The sequence below is a fragment of the Alosa alosa genome, chromosome 1 (genome assembly GCF_017589495.1).
Source record: "Alosa alosa isolate M-15738 ecotype Scorff River chromosome 1, AALO_Geno_1.1, whole genome shotgun sequence".
Lineage (NCBI taxonomy): Eukaryota > Metazoa > Chordata > Actinopteri > Clupeiformes > Clupeidae > Alosa > Alosa alosa.
In genome coordinates this window covers 24,984,145-25,009,207 of record NC_063189.1, presented here as the reverse complement: position 1 = coordinate 25,009,207, position 25,063 = coordinate 24,984,145, and the positions used below count along the sequence as shown (strand labels likewise).

General features: G+C 44.6%; 1 protein-coding gene across 1 annotated transcript; it reads left to right on the top strand.

Moving 5' to 3' along the window:
• The first annotated feature begins 1,712 nt into the window (after positions 1–1,712).
• Positions 1,713–23,092, top strand: klhl24a (kelch-like family member 24a). The gene is made up of 7 exons (XM_048248097.1): positions 1,713–1,913; positions 3,381–4,362; positions 6,446–6,630; positions 10,592–10,710; positions 17,354–17,542; positions 19,325–19,513; positions 19,925–23,092. Exons 2-7 carry the CDS (start codon positions 3,440–3,442, stop codon positions 20,123–20,125), a joined length of 1,806 nt encoding a protein of 601 aa, XP_048104054.1. The 5' UTR covers positions 1,713–1,913; positions 3,381–3,439; the 3' UTR covers positions 20,126–23,092.
• The last annotated feature ends 1,971 nt before the right edge of the window (positions 23,093–25,063 follow it).

The window sequence follows — 25,063 nt, the reverse complement described above, 5'->3', positions numbered from 1 at the left end:
AAGTGTTGCATTGCAGAGGCATCAAATCAATGTGGTTAATTTGATGAAATCTATTGTGTTTCATCAATGTTGTTCAAACATTGGCTGCTGTAGTGTTGCCATTTGCATGCAACATGTCAGCATATTGCGAACACAATTCAAAGTGAAACTAATAACGTTAGCTGCTCATTGCCAACTAATAAAAATAAATTCTTTGTAACAATCCTACTTCTAATTATTGAACACATCACAGATTGCTGTTGAACACCAGGGCAATTCCACGGAAAATTGACTTTTTGTCACATCCATAACGCCAGTGAAATGCCTTGGCATTTGTATGATGTTAATGATAACATTCATTTTTTGTGCATTTTTTCTCATGTCCATTCTTCAGCCAAAATTAGCAAATGCTCAAATCTCATGTAATCATTCACATCATACCATACCATCACATTTTATTGGCATTATGGATGTTACAAAAAACTTAATTTTCCATGGAATTGCCCACCATCATTCCTGACATTTTCTCCTTCAAGCTCTTCCAGCTCAATATACCTCCTGCCATTTGCCAGTGATGGGTGAGACTGGGAGAAGCCACTTCTGTAATGGGCAATCAGCACTGGTGCTCCTCTCCTCAGGGTATCCTCCCCCATGTTCTTCTCCCTCTACATCAATGACTGCACTTCCTTGGACCCAGCTGTTAAAGTTTCTGTTAACCAAAATCAGAGATTTGTTTGGAAACAACTTGTGTAGTTCCGAAAACCACTCCTGAAAACAAAGGACTCTAAACTGTGTGGTAGCCTACTACTGAATTGTGGAGTTAGACCATTATGCAAGATGACATAATTTTCAGTGTTTCATTTTTTGGGAGGTCCTAAAAGAGGGCCTTGATGATGTAATGAGTTCCCCATTTAGCATAACCCCTGATTGGTACAAATCTGATGGTAGGCCTGTTGATGCTATTTGACACTTTTTGTTATTCAACTATATGTAACTTTCAACATTATTGCTATTTCAGTGATACCAGGCGAAGCTTTCTTTTTCTAGGTAGGATGTTTCAATAAATCACCACCTGAGGGTGCCAGTGTCCTATGGAGTAGCCTAGCCTGGTTTTCCACCAAATGTCTCACAGAGGGTTAACACACGTTTTCTTTGCACTGGAGGACAAAGTGTTCTCAGACGAAGTATGTTAATGTGCACCCCAACTGTCCAATGAGTATTATTTATGTATTTTAAAGGTTTAGGATAGGCCACTACATTTGTTTTTTGAGCCCAGATGCACTGTACACATAAGTGTCGATAAATGTTAATTATAGGCCCATTGGGGAGTGGACAAGTCCATAGACTTGTGTTTTTTCCTTAATTAAAGCTTTTCTTTGTTTATATGCTAGCTTTGTGTCCAAATAAAATCTGGAGAAGAAATGCTACTGCATCTCACAACATTGTCACCGTTTTATTAAGTCCTATTGTCTAGTTAGCAATTTCCCTCAACACCGGACTGGCAACTTCACTAGTTTCAACTTCCTCAAACGGTCGATCCGTCTTCCTCGTTGTTTTGTTTGCAAACAAGCTATCCACGTGGAATGTTCCTCTGAAGGATTGTGGGAAGTGTTGTCCCTGAGTTTATAGACAGTCCAAGTCATGCGCTCTGTGAAAAATACACTTCCCATGAACACCCAACCAATGTCAAGTTCGAGAGGTGCTGAGGATGTGACATAAATAACCCTGCACTATTGTCCTTTTCCAGACTTCTTTGTGCCAACTAAATCTCTCCGAGACAACATGACACGGTCACTGAGGAATATATACCTTTCAACGTAGCCTATACTATACAATTTGGACAAGCAACTATCTGACACTTTCTTTCTTATGGACTTTGTTTTTCAACTTTCCAAATATTGCATTTCCAGCAGGAGTCTTTGATACCACTGAAGGTAAGACAAGACCCTATGAAATGCGTCACATAGTCCGGTGGTGTTGTTCGCTGCCTTACAGCCTATTTAGCCTATTTATTGCCCCCAACACACAGTTTTATATCTGAATATTTCAGGTTGTGTAAACATGTCTATATTTGGTCCCTGGCAGAAGTAGGCCTATGCATATATTGCCGCTTTTTGGTGAATTTCTTCTGTTTTGCACCGGCAAACAGTTTTCCTCCGTTTTCACCTTTTTCAACAGGTAACGTTACAACCTGGACAAATGTTATACAGCACACTGGTGATAACATGCTTGAGTTGTAATTGCAGTCGACAAAAATAGTGAACTATATTTAGAATAGTTATCCTATATTGTCAATAAATGAATTATAACATGTGTTTTGGCACAATATCGCATGTTTATAACACATTAGTATGTGGGTCGTCATTGGATATGAATTGTATTGATAATCATAACTGACTGCAGTCACATGTTAACAGAACAATTCAGTGACGCTGTGAGGAGTCAGCCTAGCCGAGAGTTTTGGTTTTAATGTCGGACAACTTGAAATTGTCCTAAATATAAAGGTGAACCAGACGTATTGAAATTATACAAACAGATTAATTTTAGCGTAGAGCCTGGGTATTAAGTGTAGCCTACCGATTAGTATGTCTTTTTTTTTTTTTATTTATTAGTCTATTTAATAAGACAAGATAAACAAAAGGCCTGTTGAGGGATTTCTGTGTGCAACATCAACATATCAACATCAATCAAAAAATATGGTTTCATTTAACACAATGAATCTACATAGATGTTCAACTATTTGTTTATTTCAAATCAAGTGAGAATCCAAAACAAATAGAGCTATATTGAGGTAATCAATTTATTGGTGCCAGGTGTTGCATTGTTCTCTCATCGTGGCTGAATGAGCATGACCGTTGAGATGATGCAAGGCTCTAGTTTCCTTTACCCCATTCCCTCCTACAACCAAAACAAACATGATTGACACATTTGCGTTATGCGCTGCCAGTTGCGCAACCTGGAGTGCTGTTTTTCGTTTTTTACAGTTTACTGAACTTTTCAACTAATGTTCCCTTGCTTTAAGGCACCACTGCTATTGACATGGTATACCACATGGCTTCAGGAGTTGTTTTCAGTAGTGTGAGGCACCTCAGGGTCTTCTGTGAATCTTCCCTGTCTATTCCCCAGTGATAAGCAAGAATTTGCCAACCTGAGGCTGTAGGACTCAGGTAGACTGCTTAAGCACTTAGGATTCTTTTCTCTGAAACAACTAGATTCTAAATAGACACACCATATTCTTGATCATAGCAACTCGGTGTACAGGCATGTGATAATAGAGAATAGCCAATAAAAGTTGGCAGCAGGTCAGATCCAGCAGAGGCTCCCTCAGCACTTCATAGGGGATTTGAAAGATCTGTGTGTGTGGGTGTTCATGACGTAATGGTCTCTTTGGGTTTCCTCAGGCACTGTTTGCAGAGCCAGCGTTTGACGTCAGGACTCTGTTGGACGTAGAGGCACAGCCATGGTGCTGATCCTGGGCCGGAGGCTGAACCGGGAGGACTCGGGGGTGCGCGACTCCCCTGCAGTGAAGCGCAAGGTGTTCGACGTGGACTCTAAGAACCTGAGCGGCCATGACGATGCGTTCGACTTCTGCTCGGGCGGCCTGCATGGCGAGGGCATTTTGCAGGCCTTCAACGAGTTCCGCGACAACCGCCTCTTCACTGATGTGGTGATCTGCGTGGAGGGCCGGCAGTTCCACTGCCACCGTGCCGTGCTCTCGGCCTGCAGCAGTTACTTTCGTGCCATGTTCTGCAACGACCACCGCGAGAGCCGCGAGATGCTGGTGGAGATCAATGGCATCCTGGCCGAGGCCATGGAGACCTTCCTGCAGTACGTCTACTCAGGCCGTGCCAAGATCACCACACACAACGTCCAGTACCTCTTCGAGACCTCCAGCCTGTTCCAGATCTTCCCGTTGCGTGACGCCTGCGCCAAGTTCCTGGAAGATCAGCTGGACCCGTGCAACTGCCTGGGCATTCGCCGCTTCGCCGACACCCACTCCCTCAAGCAGCTGGCCAGTCGCTGCCGCGCCTACACCCTGCAGAACTTCGCAGACGTGGCGCAGCATGAGGAGTTCCTAGACCTGCGCAAGGAGGAGCTGGAGGAGTACATCGCCAGTGACGAGCTGACCATCGGCAAGGAGGAAATGGTGTTCGAGGCGGCCATGCGCTGGGTGTACCACAGCACGGCCGAGCGCAAGACCGTGCTCAAAGAACTGCTCCAGCACGTGCGCCTGCCGCTGCTGCACCCCAACTACTTTGTCCAGACGGTGGAGGGCGACCAGCTCATCCAGGTGGACCCCGACTGCTACCAGCTGCTGCACGAGGCCCGGCGCTACCACGTGCTGGGCAACGAGATGATGTCCCCCAGGACCCGGCCACGCAGGTGGGTGACCTTTGGGGTGTTTGTCAGGAGGGGCAGAGGGTGGTTTACCTGGGGGTCTTCATATTACAAAGAGTGTTGTTTAAGCTGAAGAAAACAACACTTACCTGGGGAAGTTTTTTGTTTATTTTAATGAGGATGCTACTCAGGACCTGGCCAACAGGTGGGTAATAAGATCAGCAGGGGAAGATGGCGACTCACCTGGGTGAGTATTAGGGCCACACATGAAGAAAAAAATATTTTTGCCATTAACTCGACAATATACTGACTAATAAAGTCTATAAAGACTATGAAGAATAAAGTTGGAATATCATGTCGACTTCAATCTACAATGTATCGACTTTAAAGTCTGAGACTGACTGTCTAGATTCAATGGCAGCTACTTTTAAGTTTAAATTCTTCATGGCAAAAATATTTTTTTCCCCATTTTATATATATTATTTATATATATATATATTTTTTTTTTAAGCAGGGTGCCAACTTGGTGAAGTTTTTGTTGAGGAACATTTTCAAGCAGTGATTCCCTGTTGAAGGATTTATATTTATTATATTAAATGAGGTCTTGTTAATAGGCGTTGGTGGTACAGTTTCCTAGAGATCTTTGCTGAACCTCAGGAATGTGATTTTGGCTGTTACCTACCAACTTGAGCTGCACAATTATGAAGGATATATGGAAAGCAAAGCCTATTGCAGGTTTAAAAGCTTGTCCTTGCATGTTTGTTGTAAACACAGGTGTTTTGTAATTTCTGTTGTTAAAATGTTTGTGTTGGCTGGGGCATCAGGGAAGCACCTATGAAGAGATAAAAATCTGGTCCTGGATTTGGGGTAAAGAGTTTGAATAAATGCAAAACTGGTAAACGGTTCTGTGCTGGGGCCAACAGAACAGACCCAACGACATTACCTCCTTAGGGCAAAGATCTCTCACAGACCTGTTTTTCTCTCTCATCTGATTAAGGAAACTACTGTGACTTGTTCATACACATTCCGCCCAGCAACAGCGGTGTTGCAACCTACCATAATGTGTGCCCTGCCTTTCCTTTCCTTAAACACCTCTCCTGGCTTACCTGTAGAGCAGTGAAGTCAGTCTGATTTCTTTCCATCACTAACCCTTTATTTTAACACTTTGTGTGAAGCTTCTATTAGTGCAGAAGTGCCTGTCATAGCAACGCAACACTGTCATCACAGTCTGTTTCTGGGACTTAAAGAAAAAACAATCTATCCTCAAGACCTCTGAAAGAGTGTGGTATCTGTTGTGCTGATATGGCAGTATTAGTGTAATGGCAGAGGGTTCAGTTGAGGTGTTGTGATGTGTTTAGTCACTGAGTCACACACTGGGCACCGAGGCGTCACAGCTCAGAGAGTTCTCCTCACGCGTCCAGCGCTCTCCCATCACCGAGCACGAGCTCTAGTTTAGGAGGGGTGCACGTAGCGGACCGTCTGTGAGCTGTTCCATTCCCTGGCCCGCGGGAGCATGAAGTGTCAGTATCCAGGCAGATTAGTGTCCTCTGCCCCCACCCCCATGGAGTCAACAGAGGAAGCCCTGGGGACAAACTCCTCCTCAGTTGGCTTCCTTACCCAACCTGTGGTTGTGTGTGTGTGCATGTGTTGTTGTGTGTGTGTGTGTGTGTGTGTGTGTGTGTGACTGTGTGTTTACCTGTCTGGGGAGCTTCTTCTGTTAACTTTCAGATGGTTCAAAAAGAAACAGCAATCTACAATTATCCCACCTCGTATTTACTAAATACCTCGTAAATACTGTCCTTCATCTTCTCCATTTCATGTATATTTATCTAGATCCTGCTTAATGTTGTATAATGTTAGAACTTGTAAGAAACGAACAGTCCGTTTTTTCCAGCACCAACTTGAAAAGCGTGTCTGAACTCTCCACACTGGCGTTAGCGCTGCCTCAGTGTTTCCTCTGAGCACTCTGATTTGCCAACTTGGCAGCCATCGTTGTATGACACTCAATATGACTGAACGCTTGGAGACAAAGTCCCACCCAGTTCCTCTCTAATTGGAAATGGAAATGTTTTTAGGAAGTTCATTGTGGCTTTTGTCCCCTGTCTAACATGTGCCTACCCCTTTGCAGGTCCACAGGCTTCTCAGAGGTGATTGTGGTGGTGGGAGGCTGTGAGAGAGTGGGCGGTTTCAACCTGCCCTACACCGAGTGCTACGACCCCGTCACGGGCGAGTGGAGGTCTCTGGCCAAGCTGCCCGAGTTCACCAAGTCGGAGTATGCAGTCTGCGCCCTCAGGAACGACATCCTGGTCTCAGGTGAGCAAGCCTGTCTGCAGTGTGAAAGCCATACTTTGGTTTGCTTGATAAGAGGTCACTGTGGTTACTGTTTCCCATAGCGACAAATGTGATAAGTGGACCATAACCACTGCCAGACTCTGTGTGAAGTGATCCTGGCTAGCAAAGAAGGAGAGAAAAAAGGAACAAAAATAAAAGGAAAAAAAAGAGCTGATATGTTTTTTTAAGTACAGCGTGTGCAAGGTTTCAGACAAAAGAGTGAAGCAACACATGTTGTTCACACCGTGAGCGAGTTCAACTTCAATTGCCCCAGGGCCTTGTTGCCTCACTGGAGCTGTGTTGACCAGTGCAATGCATTGTGGGATGGGCACAGGCACCAAAGTCGTGCCATAACCTCGCTCGTAAAGAAAAGCAACCCTGGCACATGTTTTTACATGAACGGAACAATCACGTCATTCAGGGAAACATACTCGCTGTGCAAGTTCACTTCTCGATATGCAATCTGTGCGCCTTTTTTTTTTTTTTTTTTTAATCTAATTGTGGTTTAGGAACTTAACACTTTGGACCATTTATGGTTAGCTTCAGACAAAGTTAGTTTTTGACACAGATATGTTTATCCAGATCATTTAAAGTAATGCAATAACGTAATGCCATATTATATGAGTCATCCGTGCCGAAGGGCCTGGTCAGTATGGTTGGCTAAAAACCTTGTGTTTATGTATAATACCATAAATATCCATATCAATCTCACTAAGAGTTTTTGCCCACGGAGCGTTGATAATGTTTGAAGCTAAAACAGTGACCGCATTTTAAAAGCAGCCTGAGAGCTGAGAAGCAAACTGCCAGTACAGGCTGCCAGACGTGCTGGAAAGCGATCCGGGAGAGAGAGATAGCCTAGAGAGATGGGGGCAGGAGGGAGAGATCACACTGAAGAAGAAGAGCTGGCACAAGGATAGAGGGAGGGGGTGGAGAACAGAGTCGGGGTGGGAGAGAGGGATTCATACTTCTTGCTCTCACGTGTCTTTTGTCAGTGGACCTGCCAGCAGCTGTTTGAAAAAGGCGATCACTACCCTCCCCCCTACTCCCTGCTCTCTTTCCCCCACTCTCTCTCTGGATGGACTGTTGGTCTGTTTCTATAGATGTTATTGGGTCTCTCTTGCTCTCTTTCTTGCTGTTTTTCTATTCTTCTGTTGTAATCTATTTCTCCCACCCTTCTTATTTCTCTCTCTGTTTCTCTCGCTCTCCCTCTGTCTCTACCCTGACTCTGTTTTTCATATCTTCTCCGCCCTCCCCCCAACTGTACGGTTTTTACCACTCAACTTTGTAAACATTCTTTCCTTTGCCTGTGCCTGTGCCTTTCTCTCTCTCTCTCTCTCCCTCTCTCTCTCCTCTCCTTCTCTCTCACATTCTCTATCCCTCTTCCTGTCCCCTCTCCGTCTCTCCCTCTCTTCCTCGCTCCCCTCCTCCCTGTCCTAATATGTCTGTGCACGTGTGCTGGCTCCACTCCAAACAGGGCTATGTTGAGCTGCAGCTTAAACTGGATCATGTTTGAGGCGAGAAGCAGACACCACCACTTCTAACCCGGTCACACCACTGCCCCTCCATACTCACCCAGAGAGAGAGAGAGAGAGAGAGAGAGAGAGGTCTCTCATCTAAGGGCCCTGGGGATTGCCTTTAAAAACAAGACCTGGGGTTTCAAGGTCAAAACAAAACAATGAAATTTGCTTAAGGTCTGAATGCTGTCCTATTAAAAAGCGAACATGTATTTCCCTGTTGCCGTTGATCAATTCAGGTGTTTGTGTGGACGTGATGTGTGTGTGTGTGTGTGTGTGTGTGTGTGTGTGTGTGTGTGTGTGTGTGTGTGTGTGTGCATTGTTTATGCATTTGCTTAGGTGTCGTCTGTCTGTCTGTCATCTATGTGTGCACGTTGGCCCAGGACATCACTTCAGGCTTCAGAAAAAAAGTTCCTACGTGCCTGAGAGCAGACTTCTAGAAATGTCAATGTGTGTGTGTGTGTGTGTGTGTGTGTGTGTGTATATATCTCTCTCTCTTCCTCTGTGTATCCCCTCTGTCATCAGTCAATCTGTGTCAGCCAGTGTCTGCTTTGTGTCTGGAAGAGTCTAAATGTGCTTATTTACTAGTCATGTAAAACAGGTTCTTACGTTAATGTGTGGCCTGTCTTATGAGAAGCCATTTCCAATTTAAGCAAAACACGTTCTCAGCTCATTTTTACGGATGTTTAACACCTGGTGTATAGCAGAAGTAGTTTGAGTGAGAGAACAGTTGTACTGTACCTCAACCAGTTTGTTACTAACAGGTTTCCTTAGTGCTAGTCCTGAAAGACCAGTCTGTACTCGGGGGTTTGGCGCGTTCTAGGGGCAGCTTTTGTTCCTTCCTGAGGTAGCCTATACCTCAGTGCTGGGTAAGACTGTGACCTAGTGACCATTCCTGGAAGGAGAAGGTGGCTACACACACACACACACACACAGATAGATACACACAGTGTTGATGATTGACGTCTTGTCACCGCCTCTGCTCTGACGCATGTGTCCTTCACACCTTCACATACTTGGTTCAATTTAGAATTTCCCCCGTTTGGGATCTTTCTCTTCCTCCGCAGCCTCCTCTTCCTCTTCACACTTCAGCTCTTTTGAAAAAAGGAGAGGAAAGAAAACAGATGACTGCACTGTGTGGGTTGGTAGGTTTGAGAAGGCTTTGTTCACACATAAAGTACTGATGCCACACTGTCACTGTTTTCACTACGGGACTCTTTGTTACCAAGGTTGTGTCTGGCTGTTGTGCCTGTGCCTGTGTGTGTGTGTGTGTGTGTGTGTGTGTGTGTGTGTGTGTGTGTGTGTGTGTGTGTGTGTGTGTGTGTGTGTGTGTGTGTGTGTGTGTGTGTAGACCGTTGCAAGTACGTATCAGAAGTGAGTGCTTGTGCCTTTGTGTGAGTGTGTGTGTGCATGCGCCTGAATGTTTGTGCTTGTGATTGTGCCTTTGTTTGTGTGTATGTGTGTGTGTGTCTTTGTAGAGGGTGAGGGAGACAGGTGCTGTATGCGCGGGTGTGAAGGCAAGAGGCTGTGCCTGGGCCTGTAAGAAACGTGACTGGAACAGAGAATCACCTGTCTGGCTCAAATGTTATCAACCTTCTAGGGAGGAACCCCCCCCCCAAAAAAAATTGAGAGAAGCAGGAAGTCTCAATCCAGCCTCAAAGTTTCTGATCCTGTGTTAATACATGTTCAAAGAATGTAATGAGCAAGAATAGGACCTGTCCTAACACGTTCCGTTTGTGCCCCGTATCTCGCAGTATAATTAAGAGTCAATATGTGTTCCTTCTTACAGTTGGGATATGCCACATACATAATGTTTTGTTTGTTTACAGTCTGCATTGGATGCTTTAAGCAGGGAATGGGAAACTGTGGGGTATTTTCTAGGAGAAAGTTCATCATAGCAAAGTACAATTGGCTTTCTGGCTGTTTTTCAGAGCATTATAATGCGTCTTGCATGCACAGGTACAGGGCGGAGATGACAGCAGTACAATAGATTCCCTGTAATGTGATTTGTTATTGGTGGAAAGTGCTTGGAACCTACGTATGATGCACAGATGTTGTACGGGCAAAGATAATGCTATGCATTATTCCAGTGTAATGTGTATTGTTTTTCTAAAAAGACTTGAACAAAAGATGGGATTTACTTTTTTTTCTGAGTTTTTTTTTCCCCCACAGGGCCTCAGACATATGGATACCTATGTACGATGCACAAAGATAATTATCAGTTAACAATGCTATGTATTATTCCATTGCGAGATTTGTGTATTGCGAAATGTTTTTGAAACAGGACTTGAACAAAATAGAGGGTTTCCTTTTTTTATCAGAGAGCGTGTTTTTATATGAGCAACAGGAACTTAGCATCCACTGATGCAGTCATGGATGGCTTTACAGGATTTGCTCCCTCTAAGAGAGCACTTATGTTGTTCTTTCAGGTGGCCGCATCAACAGCAGGGATGTGTGGATGTATAACTCGCAGCTCAACCTGTGGATCCGAGTGGCCTCCCTCAATAAGGGGCGTTGGCGTCACAAGATGGCAGTCCTCCTGGGGAAGGTAAGCCAATCAGGACTCTCCGTTCATGTCACGTTTTCATACATCAAGTCTTCTGATCAACTCAAGATCGCTTGCACATCTGCCCATGCATGGCATGTGAGTGTTGATGTAAATATGTGTGTGTCTGGGGTGTGGAGGTCTATTACTTACACACAGTGCCGTAGGCGATGCCCAAATGACCCAGAGTCTGCCTATATTTACATATGATGACACTGCAGACTAATGCATGCAGTGTAGAAGAAGCTGAATCCATACGCTTTTGAAAACATGTCATTTGGTCACAGCATCTTTGAGGGTTATCTCGACCCCAGTAATACTAACTCAAGTGTTTGGTCCAATAAAATCAATTGTACTCACTGTTAACTTTGGCCCCAGAGGACATGCTGCACTGGACCACAGTATTCAACGCACTTAAATCAGTAGGAAAACGCTGAATTGTGGGCGTAAAAAGCCTCTACTACAGTATGGCTAGGTCAGGGAGAGAGTCATCAAGACAGGCCCTCTTGTCCTCTTGGGACCTGCACCAAAGTCCTTTTAGGCAAGTCCCTCCACTCGGCGGCCATATACCAACGTTTTATGGGCACTCATCGGGCACAGTCTTTGGGTCGAACTGCGCGTGCGCATGGCTTCACGACACCAATCATGCTCCAGCGGCGAGATCACAACACATGACTGGCACGATGTCTTCACAACACACCATATGATTGGCTCAATGTATTCACATGTCGACGTTTTGCCGAGGAAGGGGTGGGATATGTGTAGACATCGGCCATATTGGCGTGACAAACTAGCCCCATGCATTTCTATAGAGTATTTTTTGAGTGCTGTGTCTCCACATTAGAAAGTCTCTGCCTGCACTGCCCTGGTCCACCTCCAAGTGTGGAATCGGGACATGAGAATTGGTGAAGGGCATGATCAGTCACTCAAACACAGGACTTCTTCTGTGTGACTGTGCCTCTATGTGTTCTATGCGTGGTGCAGAATATAATAGATGCATTAAGGGATTTTTTTTTTTTTACTTGACAAAGACAATGCACTGCATTGTGTCTCACATAGCTAGAAATAAGGCTGTTTTTTGGCACGCAAACAAATGCATGTTTATGCACATCTCAATTACATTCCTGTTTGTGGCTGTCTGAGAGGGCTCAGATGTGGTTGTGAGTTCGTTTCGGGTCCACTCTGATCGATGGTTTGGGCTTGTGAAGAAGCATGCTTTCATGTGTGCATTCAGAGGGCCCTGCTAAGTGATGTGGCCCTGGCACAGCTCACCCGAACCAAACACCAGCCCTGCACTTGGGCCCTGCGGTTAGTCATTTGCTTTCTGCAGCGGAAGTGAGCAGTACGCTCTGCCTTAATCGACTTTCTGTTGTTTTGGGGTTTTTTCCCGCCCTCTCTCTCTCTCTCTCTCTCTGGGAATGCACTCAGAAAGGAGTGCTTTAAGCCAAAAGAAGGATTAAAAATCCTCCCCATCGGCTGGTTTGTTTTGCTCTCCAGCTGTGCATTTTTCTGTTTTCACACGCAGACACGGGTGGTGCCCTGGCAGAGCCTGTTGATGCCTCCCGCCTTGTTACGTGGGAGCCACCACTCTACCCTAGCGATTGCGGAACGACGCGTGCGGAACGCGTGCTGGCTGGGGGCCAGAGCTGGGCCCACATAAGACTGTGTGTGTCGTGCGGTGGCCTTAAAGTGGAATTGGGTAACAGAGCGTGGACATGTGTACATTACCCAGAGAAAAACACATTCTTTTACAAGTGTCTGTGTTCAGGGTTTCCCGCAGCACTTTGCAGTCAAAACAACAGCCTTGGCAAAACAAGCCTGCCGCCTTAACTATACGTCGTAAAAAAAAAAAAACGTGTTACTTTGTCCTGTTTTCTCCCTTTCATTCCAAACCGTGACCAACGCCAATCACCCTTCTCCACAGAACGCATTAAAAAATAAGAAGAAACGTGTCATGAATCGTGAAATCATGAAAAATAATCAGATTTTATCATCTTCACATATGTGATATGCCTCCGAATCAGAGCTAGTGAGCGGAGCTGAGCTGTGCAAATATCTCACTCCTCGTTCTCAAGAATCAGTCAAATCGCGAACAGCCACAGCTCCGTTTAATTGTCAGGTGTGATGAAATGCGTTCATATTCCACTTTTTATGTCATAAACGTTGCAGGCCTATGGAAAGGTTTAGTGGTAGGGTTGTCCAATGATCAGGTTGTTGCTTCAATTTGTGTTTTAATTTATGCAAGACGCACCGATGCTGGGTTCATCCGTTTGGCGCAAGTTTAAAATATTTAGCCGACTGCGTGATTTGTCATTTTCGTTCTTTTGGCAATTAATCCCGACTGATCCCTTTAGTTAACGTTGCCAAGCTTGTTTGTTGTTGCAGTATCAGTGTTGCAGTCTTTTAAAATAAATGTTCTGAGTGAAATATATTGCCGTTGCTCTTAGTTCTTTGGGACCGGGGAGCTAAATTTACCTGACGCGAATTTGACCGAGGCGGCCGAGTAAACAGCCACCTGCTCTCAGCACAGTGTTGAGCGCAAGACTGACAATAGACGGGCGTAGGCCCGTCCAGGCCCATCCGTGCCTACGCGTATGTACGTACGCTTTCTAAATTATTTAGCTAACTCCATCCCCATCAACGAACTTAGGCTATGGCCAATATCTTTGTAAGCGGTATGGGAGCAGAACAGAGCGGCCACTCCGGCCTCTAAATTAAAAAGCGCTCCGCGCTCAAATTCCATCCATATTACACAAAACTATAAAATGATCTAAACTTCATTCACTCTCAGTGTATAGATCAGGACAGACTTGCGGAACAGGCTGCAGGTCAACAGTCTGACAGCCTGCATGAAGATAAGCATTAATGGTCCAATTGTAAAACAGTGCAATTACCAAAGGGCCCTTGAAATGATCTTTTTAAAGCCAAGGAGGATGGCTTGTAACAATGCTAGTTGTCAGCTCTGCCATAAGTAGTGACTGATCACATTTGCACATTTTGTTGTTTTGCACTTTCTTTTGCACTTGTTCTATAGTTTGTAATAGTTTGTTTGGTGTTGTTACTTTGTTCTTTGTGAACTGTTATTTTGAGAAGCTGGTGTGTTTTAATAAATAATTGTTAAATATACAGAGTCTGTAGTGTATCGCACAAACAATATGCCAACACCCACACCCCCACCGACGGCAACCGATACAAGAACCCCTTGGATGGCAACCGATACCAGACCATCCCCCCCTCAACCCCCCCACCGGACCTACGACCTAACCCCTTGACATTTCCTGTGGGAAACCCTGAGTGTTGGCTTGGTATTTTTGTAGGTTCCAGATGTTAAAAATGTATACTTCTATCTTAGTTCTGCAGCTTGTTTGCTTGTTGTTTTCAGTTCCAGAGTGTTCATGTTTGTGAGTGTATGTGCTTTTGTGTGAGCATTTGTGTGTGTGTGTGTGTGTGTCTATCTGTGTGTGTGTCTGTATGTGTATCTGTGTGTGTGTTTGTGTACAGCTTGCATGTGATTCTGTTTAGGTGTGTTTGTGTATTGAAGCGTGCATGGGAACTTTGGATACAACTGACTTAACAAAGTATGTCCTCTTAGCACTTCCATGTAGCTACGTATGTGACTCATTAAGAAACAGGTTAAGGCTGAATACATTACTCATCTATGCCACGCTGGACCTGGCCAGTATGAACTCCTACACACACACACACACACACACACACACACACACACTGACATCACTTTTTCTCGACCTCATAGGCGTAGCCCAGAGCTGGAGCTGAGCTCCTTGCAAGAAGTGGGCCGAGCCGTGTCCGTAATCAGCCCCTATCCGGGTGCCTGTTTATAGCTCTGTTTATCCCTCCTCACCAGCTCAGCGCCAGTGCTTTTCTGAAGCTCTGTTGACACTGTTCTAGCTTTACCTTTTTTGACCCCATGGGTCTGGAAAGGGGGTGGGGACTCAGGCTGGTATGCTATCTGGCTGCTCTCCTTCATGTAGAAACACTCACGGATTGCAGAGGAGATGTGTGTGTCTCTCTGATTTACTATCCTCGCCTATGGCTTTCTAGAGGGCCAAACAGATCACACTGTCAGTTGGGTCTACTACAGTCTACTCTAAAATTAACCCCTTCTTAAAAAACGTCCACCTGGATAACGTCCTCCCCCATTAGAAGAGGAACAAGCACTGTGAACTTCTCCCCCGATATTAAAGGGGAAACAGTGTGTAACGATCCTCATTGTTTGGCCTCTTATCTGGCGTCATGGGGTAGATGTGCAGCCCTTTTATCTTTTTGAATTCATGTGCAGTTGTGTCATTAGATAGACTGGCCTGTCATTTAAGTTACGTGTCAGCAATTCCAGGGAAATGTGTTTTCTTTTCCTTGTAGGGATCAAGTTACTGCCTATGCCTCCTGCACGTTTTTCTGCAAAAGGAGATTACCCTTGGGTGGCCAGATCATGTAAACATTTGTAGTGCCATAAAGGAACTCTGAACTTTTGTGTGTGTGTGTGTGTGTGTGTGTATGTCTCTGTGTGCATGTGTGTGTATTTGTGTGTGTGTGTGTGTGTGTGTGTGTGTGTGTGTGTGTGTGTGTGTGTGTGCGCGCGCGTGCTCTCACTTCCTGTTGGACTGGTTTTGGAGGCAGATGGGGGATTGTAGGTCAGCTCTCTTTGTTTTCCTCCCAGGAGTCCTCTGTCATAACAACAGGGCCTCTCTCTCTCTCTCTCTCTCTCTCTCTCTCTCTCTCTCTCTCTCTCACACACCATTTCTCTCTCTTTCTCCCTCTATTTATCTATCTCTCTCTGCATCCCCCCCTGTATATTTTGGACTGTGACTAGGAAAACAGTGAAGACATTTCCCCTCTCTCCCCCCCTTCCTGTCATACACCAGAGATCTCTGTCCTCTAAAGCAATGACAGAGCCTCTGTGTACTGTGTACTGTACCCCAATGTGTGTGTGAGAGAGAGAGAGAGAGAGACAGCAGACAGACAGACAGACAGACAAACTTTTCAATGCCTCGTTTTATGAGTAAAGAACATAGTTGTACTACTGTAGAAGTTTCGTACCATTCAGGGCATTATTAGTGGGGTAATTTATGAGATTTATGAGATTCGTTTCTGACAGCGCTACTCGACCAGGGTTCGACCAAGGGAAAACAGGTTCTGGGAGGGTGTTTGGCTCGGGGTCATGGTGCAAAGGACCCTAGGGTGAAATTACTCCGAACCATCGCTTTAGGTGTTTTGCCACTGGTGATGTTGGGCCACTTGTTGCAGGTATGTAACCTCACTGAAATGTCATAACACCTGTTTTGCTGTCGTAACACCTGTCAGTGTTCAGCGTTGATAGACCCCTTCCTTTTATACAGGAAGCACGGAAGCTCAACAATAGCATTTCATTATATTTCTTCCTTGTAGGGATTTCTCTCTATATACATCAGTCACATATTTTCATACTGTCGTACACTGAGAGACAGTTGATCCCCCTTGCTGATTAGATCTCATGGGTGGAATTGAATTACAAATACCCTTCTCCCTCTCTCTCTCTCCCTCCCTCTTTCCTCTGCTCTCTCTGTGCGAGTTGTGAAACTATTCCTCAGGCAGTGTGCAGAGCCATCAGTGCCCTGGTAATCTTGATTATTAGATATTGTGTATACTCTGCGCTTGGTGCCAATCTCCAGCTTCATGTTAATTCACGTCTGTCATCTGGCAGGCCACTTGATGTTGAGACGAACTGACGGAAACTCATTTATGGTGGAGTTAGACATTCTGTCTGTCTTTCTGTTAGAGTGATGGTTCAAATTGCGTCTATGGAATACTTGTGGGATATTGCTCTCCGTAACAGGTGCGTGCGATTGGATAGACACACTTTTGTTACCCCCCTACCCCCAACACACACCGAACCGCACAAACATACACCCACACACTCAAGGCCCTCCATCTTCTGGGGCCTGAAGCAATGCCTGCTGTTGGTGTTGCAGCTTCTAAAAGCATTCCTCCGGACCGGCCGTCAAACCCCACCACAAAGGACCGCGTGTATGTAGGAGCACGCCAGCAAGTAGGTAGAACAGATCGCATTGACCCACATATCAGACGTGCCATTCAAGCCACTGTGTCGTCATTTTTTTCCTCATGGTTTTAGAGTGGCTGCTTGATGGAGCGCTTTGATGTGTCCATTCCACTTCCTTCCCTGCGAGAAATTAGGTTCTTCAGATTAGCATGAATGCATGACTCCATGCAGGAACTGATAAGGACAATATGCGGGCTGTGAACTTATGTCCTGTCTGAAAAAGGTAGTGATGTGAGGTGGCAGTAACCCATCTCTAAGATCTTCTTTTGGCTGGCATACTGTGGCACTTCAGAGACAGAAACAGATGGAGCAGTGCCAAAGCATAGCATAAGACTGCACTAAGAACAACGGTGTATCATTTACCATTATTATGACCACAGCAATGTATATAAAAATGCATGTGTGTGTGTGTGTGGTCCTTTTGATAAATGTTTTGGGCAGCACAGAGATTTAATATGTATGTGACATGTCCCTACTTGTTGAGGGATTCTACAGAAAAACCCTAATCAGTTTGGCTGCTCTATCTCAGTGACACTTTGTTTCTGACTGACATGTTTTTGTTTTGTCTGCTTGTGTGTGTGTGTCTAGGTGTATGCTGTAGGAGGCTATGACGGGCAGTGCCGCCTGAGCAGCATGGAGTGCTACGACTCCTTTTCCAACCGCTGGACGGAGGTGGCCCCCATGAAGGAGGCCGTCAGCTCACCGGCCACAGCCAGCTGCGCGGGCAAGCTCTTCGTTATCGGGGGTGGGCCCGACGACTACAACTGCTCAGACAAGGTTAGTGGACTGCCAGAACGGCTCTTCCTCTCTTTTGACTCTTTGAGAATGGACTCTGTCAAAAAGCCCCCATCTGGTTTCCTGTTTCCATTCAACTGATCTCATACTGTAAACTGGCCGGTTAGGAAGAAGATCTCTCTTGAATTTGAATTAGTCTTTGTCATTGGCTTTAAATTCAGACCTCAGATAAGATCAGAAAACGGTAATGTATTGGTCATGCACACGCGCTTAAATAAGAGGTGCGTTCAGATTCATTGAACCGAGGAACATTTGCTACATTTACATGTACGTTTGTTCATTTGGCAGACACTTTTTTACCCAAGACGACTTACAGCAGTACTTACAGCTTTCATTCAGTTCACATACATCACCAATCCACACTGACACCTGATTATTAGGGGTAAATCAGGGAACTCACTCTACACAGTGGTCACAGGGAGACAAGTGACCATCTTCACCAATATGTGTGTACAGCACTGATTGGACAGATATGAGCAGCCCCCATCACACTGTCCTTGTGTCAGGTCACTGTGCATGTTTGATGACAAATGTCTGTTGGTGTCTATCCACTGGCACTGGTGGAGACTAGTCAACCTGGAGGCGGTATCTTTGAGCAGCTCTTTTGTTCAGGTGCACTCTCCGTGCCTCACCTGAGCCGGGACTTTATGTGCCGGCTTGTGTAACCTTCTCATCAAGAGGAAATCTGTCAACATGACGCATGGTGCCTGAAAGCCCTAAAAATAGGTCAACACTCCAACTCTGACTCAACAAAGAGTCGGCGTCATTACGGTTGTCAGGAACTATGTTAAATTGAACAGTCTCCAAACATTGACAATGGCACACATGTTGCGTGCAGGGGTTTTCTTTTCTGTTTTTGTTCGACCACCTGCTAGCATTTGAAATTCCCTCCGTGGGACGTTTGTGTGTATGTGTACACACCTGTTTGTATTTTTGTACAAATCTGCCTAGGTGTGTGTATATAGGTGTGCACCTGTATGTGTTTATGTACATGTGCACATTTGTCAGAGTGTCTATGCGTGTGTGTGTGCTTCTGAGCTCTACCGGAGTGACAGGTGGACCTCAGGAACAGCTATGCAGGATGAACACTTTGTTTTCTGTCGTTCTTTGTTCAAATTATCATCGTCACAGGGCTCTGCTTCTCGTCTGCCTGGCTCAGATTTCTTTTACTGTCTATGGCCTGGCTCAGATTTCAGCATGACATCTGCTACGCTGGCCAGTGCTATTACTGACTGCCAGCGAAGGGAGATCAGAGCCTCAGAGAGCCGTGTGATTGCGTAGGCAGAAAGACGAGCCGCATTATAATGTCAAGAGACAGTCAGTTCAGTCTTCAGCGCTTCAGATAGTGACTGTGGCCCAACTGGTTATGGGTCGTGCTCTAGCGGAGAAAGATTGTACATCTATCTGGTATAGTGTGTCCTGCATTGCGAAAATTCTGTTGCGTTGATCTGACATATGTGAGCCCACATATTTTCTCGAGTAGAGTGTGGAGTTTCAGTGAAATGCACCTGCATGTTCCTAGTAGGCCCCCACTCCGCCGTAGCAGTTTGACAAAGTCTCCATTGTGTCACAGAGGGATCTGAAACATTGAAACAAACAACACATGAAAATCAAAAATGGAAAAGCACAGCAGCTGTTTACATGCACCCACGGGTCCTCTCCAGCAAGCCTCTTTTGGTATGGTTGTGTGTCTGACCCTGATGAGTGCTATTTAAAGACCCCGGGTAGCTCACGTGCACCCCCCACCGTCCTCTCTCCCCCCAGGTCCAGTGCTATGACCCAGAGACGGACAGCTGGTTGCTGAGGGCCAACATCCCCATCGCCAAGCGCTGCATCACTGCCGTCTCCCTGAACAACCTCATCTACGTGGCCGGTGGGCTGACCAAAGCCATCTACTGCTACGACCCGGCGCAGGACTACTGGATGCACGTGGCCAGCACCTTCAACAAACTGGTGAGACCCCAGGCCATGTTTCAGATGACCCCATGTCCTGGGAATCCTGTTGTAGCTCATAATGACTTGTCAGCAATTTTCACTGGGCCGCGAGGGTCAGATATCCCTGTAGTTGGTTATTCAGTCTCACGTAAGCTATTTTCACTGCCATGCTGAATGTCATCGGAGCATCTCAAACCAGCTCTTCACAGAGGTCATTTATTTTGGAACCTAATTAAAAAGAACACAAATATTGTATGTTAAAAAAGGCTTTAAACATAGCTCGATCATCAGTCGCCCAGTCCAGTGCCTCCTTAGATAATGTCATCTAAATGTGACCTAAGTGATTGACAGTGATTTTAAAGTGTTTTGTTTGTAAGTTTGTCTCATCTTCTAACCCCCCCCCCCCCCCCCCCTCTCTCTCTTGTGCAGGAGAGCTGTGGCATGTCTGTGTGTAACGGGAAGATCTTCATCCTGGGCGGTCGGGGTGAGACGGGCGAGGCCACGGACACCATCCTGTGCTACGACCCGGCCTCTGGCATCATCACCGGCGTGGCCGCCATGCCCCGGCCCATCTCCTACCACGGCTGTGTCACCATCCACCGCTACAACGACAAGTTCCACCGGCCTTGATAACAGCACTAAACACACACACACACACACACACATAAACACATTAAAATAACCTAGGACTCAGAAACACACATGTAAAGATACAATAATGGACCCATTTTCATGTATATAGAAAAAAAAACTAGAATCCACATGTACAGTGACACAAATACATAAAGTAATTTCTTCACAAGCTCCTTGGAACTCATTTACAGTTTAACTATATATGCTCGGCTGATTGCTCTCTCTTTCCTACATGATTGGCCTTCCTCAGAGTGGTCGGTACGCCTCACCTTTGTACGATGGCGCACAGCTCAGCACACCAGCACGCTCACAGGTCAAAAGGTCATGTTTCCCATAAGCCCAGAGACTAAAAATGAATCCTTATCGCCCTCATAAAGGACAATGACCTGTTCTTCGGAACAGGCCGAATAGTGAGGGTGACTATGAAAGGTATCATTACTTTCCTCATCTCGGGTTGTTTGTAATCAAAGCAGTAACGAGAGAACTAGGTTCCACCTGGTTCTACTGGGTTCTAGCAGCTGCCAGTGGGTTCTGGTAGTGTTGTTTCTCAAGGCACTGTTCTTTTCACATGGCTCCTTATTTTGTTAGTCAATATATTTTACCCCCTCTCTTCCGTCATTGTGTTTATACCCTCATGTTGTGAAGTATGTGTTGATTTTATTGATTTTTTTTTATATCATCTTAAGTTATGTTTTGTAAGCTATTTTACTACGTGTAGCATAATTAGATATGGTATTCATGTGTAGATGTTGTTTGTACTGACACTAGTTTAGAGTGTAAGGTAGAGACTGGGTGAGTGGTTGAGTGATTTCTATTTCTTTCTGTGGGACAATTGTGAGACTGCACACAGGGCTTGCTTTCTGACAGGCTGACATACCAAAATTCATTTGGTTCTGTAATATTCACTGACAAAAAGTTTCATTAAGAACCTCAATAACCTTTCTTGTTCAACAAGAATGTGAAAGAACTCAACTTCCTGTATATGAACTTTACATTTTGACACATCTTTTACTGTTCTTAAGACTAAAAATAACAACCTTCATTCCTTCATTGGAAGGAACTTTTAAGATTCAAAGCCTGTAGCGCTCAAAGCCCTGGAGAACAGTATTTATTGAATTGCTGTTTTCGCTCTGCAGAGAAACAAAAACTGTGTGTGGTGGATGTATCTTGCAGTAACCCACATACATATATACAGGTGTGCTTAGTAGTGATGTAGTCTTGGTGTGGGCCTTGTTTGGGTGATTGATGATGTCTGGTTAATGAGGATTGAATGCGTTCTCAATAACGGTCAGTAAATGTATTGCCGCTGGAATAGAATTGTATTGCTGTGAAACAATTTTTTTTTTTGTATTTAAATGTTTCTATTTTGCATTTTAATACCAATCGTGCCTTTTAAATGTCCTTTCAAAACTTAAGAGCCCCAGTTATGCACTTGTGTGGATGGGATCCAACTTATTTCTTTTCTGAATGTCAGGATTGGAGATGCATAGAAGGCTTTCTTTTCATTTTATTTTATTTACTTTCTGATTTTCAAATGTGTGTGTGTGTGTGTGTGTGAAGGAGGCACAGAGGAGGTCAAACAGCCTCCTCTTGATCCAATAGCCTGCCAGAAGATGTGAACTGGCTAACATCTGTACACGTTCAGGGACATGACACCGCCACAGGAATGTCTCAGGCCTAGTTGGAGCCGAGGGGAAATAAGAGTCAGAGGCTCATAGCACTACCATGGAGCTGAAGCCATAATTAGCCCAGTTTAGCAGCGCCACACATGCCAGCCTCCCCTCGTCATCCACAGATAGCGACAGGAATGCTGGCACTGCTCACGGAAATGTTGGAGCTCCTCTCTTGGGAAGATCTCCATACACACACACAATACTGTAGAAATACACAAAGACAAAGTGATAAGAGAAACATACATGCACACACACATACAATGAGGAAAACAGTGAGAGAGGCATAGACACACACACAGACAGAGTGATAGATAGTTTCATGCACACACACACACTGTTGAGGTCTTTAGCCCCTGGAGACAGACTGCCTTTGGTGTGTGCTTACATATTGTAGCATGCACACGTGAGAGGGCTAAATGAGTCTGGTGGACTGTCATCGTCACAGAGTTCAACCAACTATTAGGGTGTCAGCATTTTATGACTAATAAAACACCTTTTTTTTTTTTTTTTTTTTTTTTCGTTGTTCTTGCCTTTCATTGATTTTGCTTATTTTTTGTGTTTTTAGGGTTGTGGAAATGTGTGTGTGTGTGTGGTGTGTTTGTGACTTGTTTTTTTGTAAGGGTGATATTTTGTTTTGGGAAGGATTGAGTGTGATCCTCACCTCCGATTTATTTGCTGGCCAACTACATGTGTAGGGCTGCATGGTTAAGGCTTTAATCAAGAGCATCAGGCATGAGCACGTGCTGTCATATCACCAGGAACCAAGTCAGTCAGAGCTGCCTTTAGTCTGGGGAGACTACTGGACAGTTGTTTGGAGTGATGGAGCGCGTGGGATGAGGGAAGGAGTGTATGAATGGGTGACCTAGTGTAAAATTAGTGCCTTTTCCTTGTGCGAATGGACATTTTTATCATGTAGTCGTGGAAAATGGTGTGGTATACCAGAGATAACTGCAGGGTGTGGAAATCTAGAAATGATGTAAGCATAAGAACTCAGAGGGCCTGGTGCGCCAGCTTCCTGCACAATGCTAAATTTATGGATTTATGGAGTAGTGTTATTCATATCATGCACTCATGCACAGCACTTGTCAGCCAAATAGAAAAGAGCCCTGAACCAGACAGTGCGTAAAATGTGCCTCAGAGATCTTGTGTTGAAATGGAACGATCAATTTGAGTGCCTTTGTTATCTCTCTTTAACATGCCTGATGATTGACTTCTTTGCTAATTGTTTTGTTTTTTCTTTCTGACAGGTATGTTTGTAATGCTACAATAAAGCCTGTTTGTATGCAAATAATTTATGGCCTTTCTCATTTTTGTAAATGATGGTGATGTGGAGGGAAGATTTATTTACCTGGTACTACCACAGGATGTCATGAATGCAATGCGCATTTGAGATGACTCAAATACTTTACGTTCGACATACTCACGCAGCCGTGTAGCTGATGGTAGATTGACTTTCGTATATCACTGATTTCACCAGAACAAAACAGGATTTTTTTCTGAAAAAAATCACCAATGTGGGCTTCCTAATAATTTATTTTGTAATGTTCCTTCCTGCATGATTTCTTCTGTTACCTCTCATCCTTGTTCTAAATTTCAAAGACATTTAAGCTGAACAAAACAATCTGGAAAGAGATGGCTTGACAAGAGAGATGTCTAATAATCAAATACTTGGACATTATTCTTTTACAGTACACCCACATGCACAAAGACATGCCTCAGAGATGTCCAAGAAACTGATTTCAGTCAGGATCACTTTGTCAAAAAGGTTATTGGTAATGCATAATGTTTCATTTGGCGGTATGGCTCTGTTCTGGGAGCCCCCTGCCCTTCCACGTGCAAACATAGATAGATAGATAGATAGATATACTTTATTGATCCCCAGGGGAAGACATTATTCTTTTCTCAGTAGTATAATGACAGGCCTCTATCTAACAGATATGTTTCTCTGTACATCAGAGATGTTTCAATACATCCCTCCAGCTGGATTTGTGGCATTTATATGGAAGATCCAATATATGCACATAAATATAAATAAAAAAAGAAATGTTATATTTTAGTCCCACGTTTGATGAAGCAAATAAGAAATCATGTGATTTCCCCATACCCTCCAAACGTGAATTTATGTCTGTGGCTATCAACTACAATTATCCAACATAATTGTCTACAAAATAAAGTCTACAAGCATATTTTGACAAAAATACTGATCAAATGACTTGTGGCCTGTCTCATGAATGACTGTTTGGTCTATCAGAAAGGGGCTCCTAAAGGCCTCAATGTTATTGGAGCTGTGTGGAGAGGGGAAATACCACAATGACAAATGATGGGCTTCTAGCCATAATTAGTAGTTCTGCAGAAATACTGAAGTAGTCACTAATCTCCGTCTCTGTGTTGTCTGCGGAGGGGAGGACTGGCGTGTGAGGTCCACCAAATTTGCATGTTCATGTTTTGCAACCTTTGCCTCTCGACCAGGTGTGGTATGTTGGGGGCGGGGGGGTGGGGGGGTTGGGGTAGTGGGAAGGGGAGGACAGGGGCCTCATTTATAAAGCGTTCTTACGCACAGATTTGATCTTAGACCGTGCGTACGCTCAAATCCATGCCAACGCTCAGATTTATAAAAGCCGTCTTTGACGTGGAAAAGTGCTTATCTCCACGTCAGGTTCAAATTTGACGTACGACCATTTCCTTGTGGTAATGCCGGGGTACTGCAAGTAATCTGAGGTCTACAGGTGATCTAGTAAATGAGGCCCCTGGCCTGTGAGGTCAGGCAAATTTGCATATGTTCATGTTTTTTAACCTTTGCCCTGTGACCAGATGTGGGGGTAGGTTTGATTAAGCAAATAAGAAATCCTGTGATTTCCACATGCACTCCAAAAGCTCATTTCCCACAACGAATGTCTGTGGCTATCAACTAGAATTATTCAACATAATTGTGGTTCGTAAAAGTGGTTCGGATAAGAAGAATAGTCAATGCTTTATATGACAAGGCATTATACTGCAAATATATATATATATGACCGTCATGGGAATCATGATGAATTCACTTTGATTTGACCAAACAGTAATGTGGGCTTCCTAAACATTTCTTTTCTATGTTCCTAGTTCTTCTGTTTCCTCTGTCATCTTTCAGAAGCATCCCACATTCCACATCCCACATCTGTGATGCAGAGGGAAGATATATTTACTTGGTACCACTATCACAGGATGTCATAAATGCAATGGTTCATAATGATGGAGATTCATTGCTCTGGAAAGAGATGGCTTG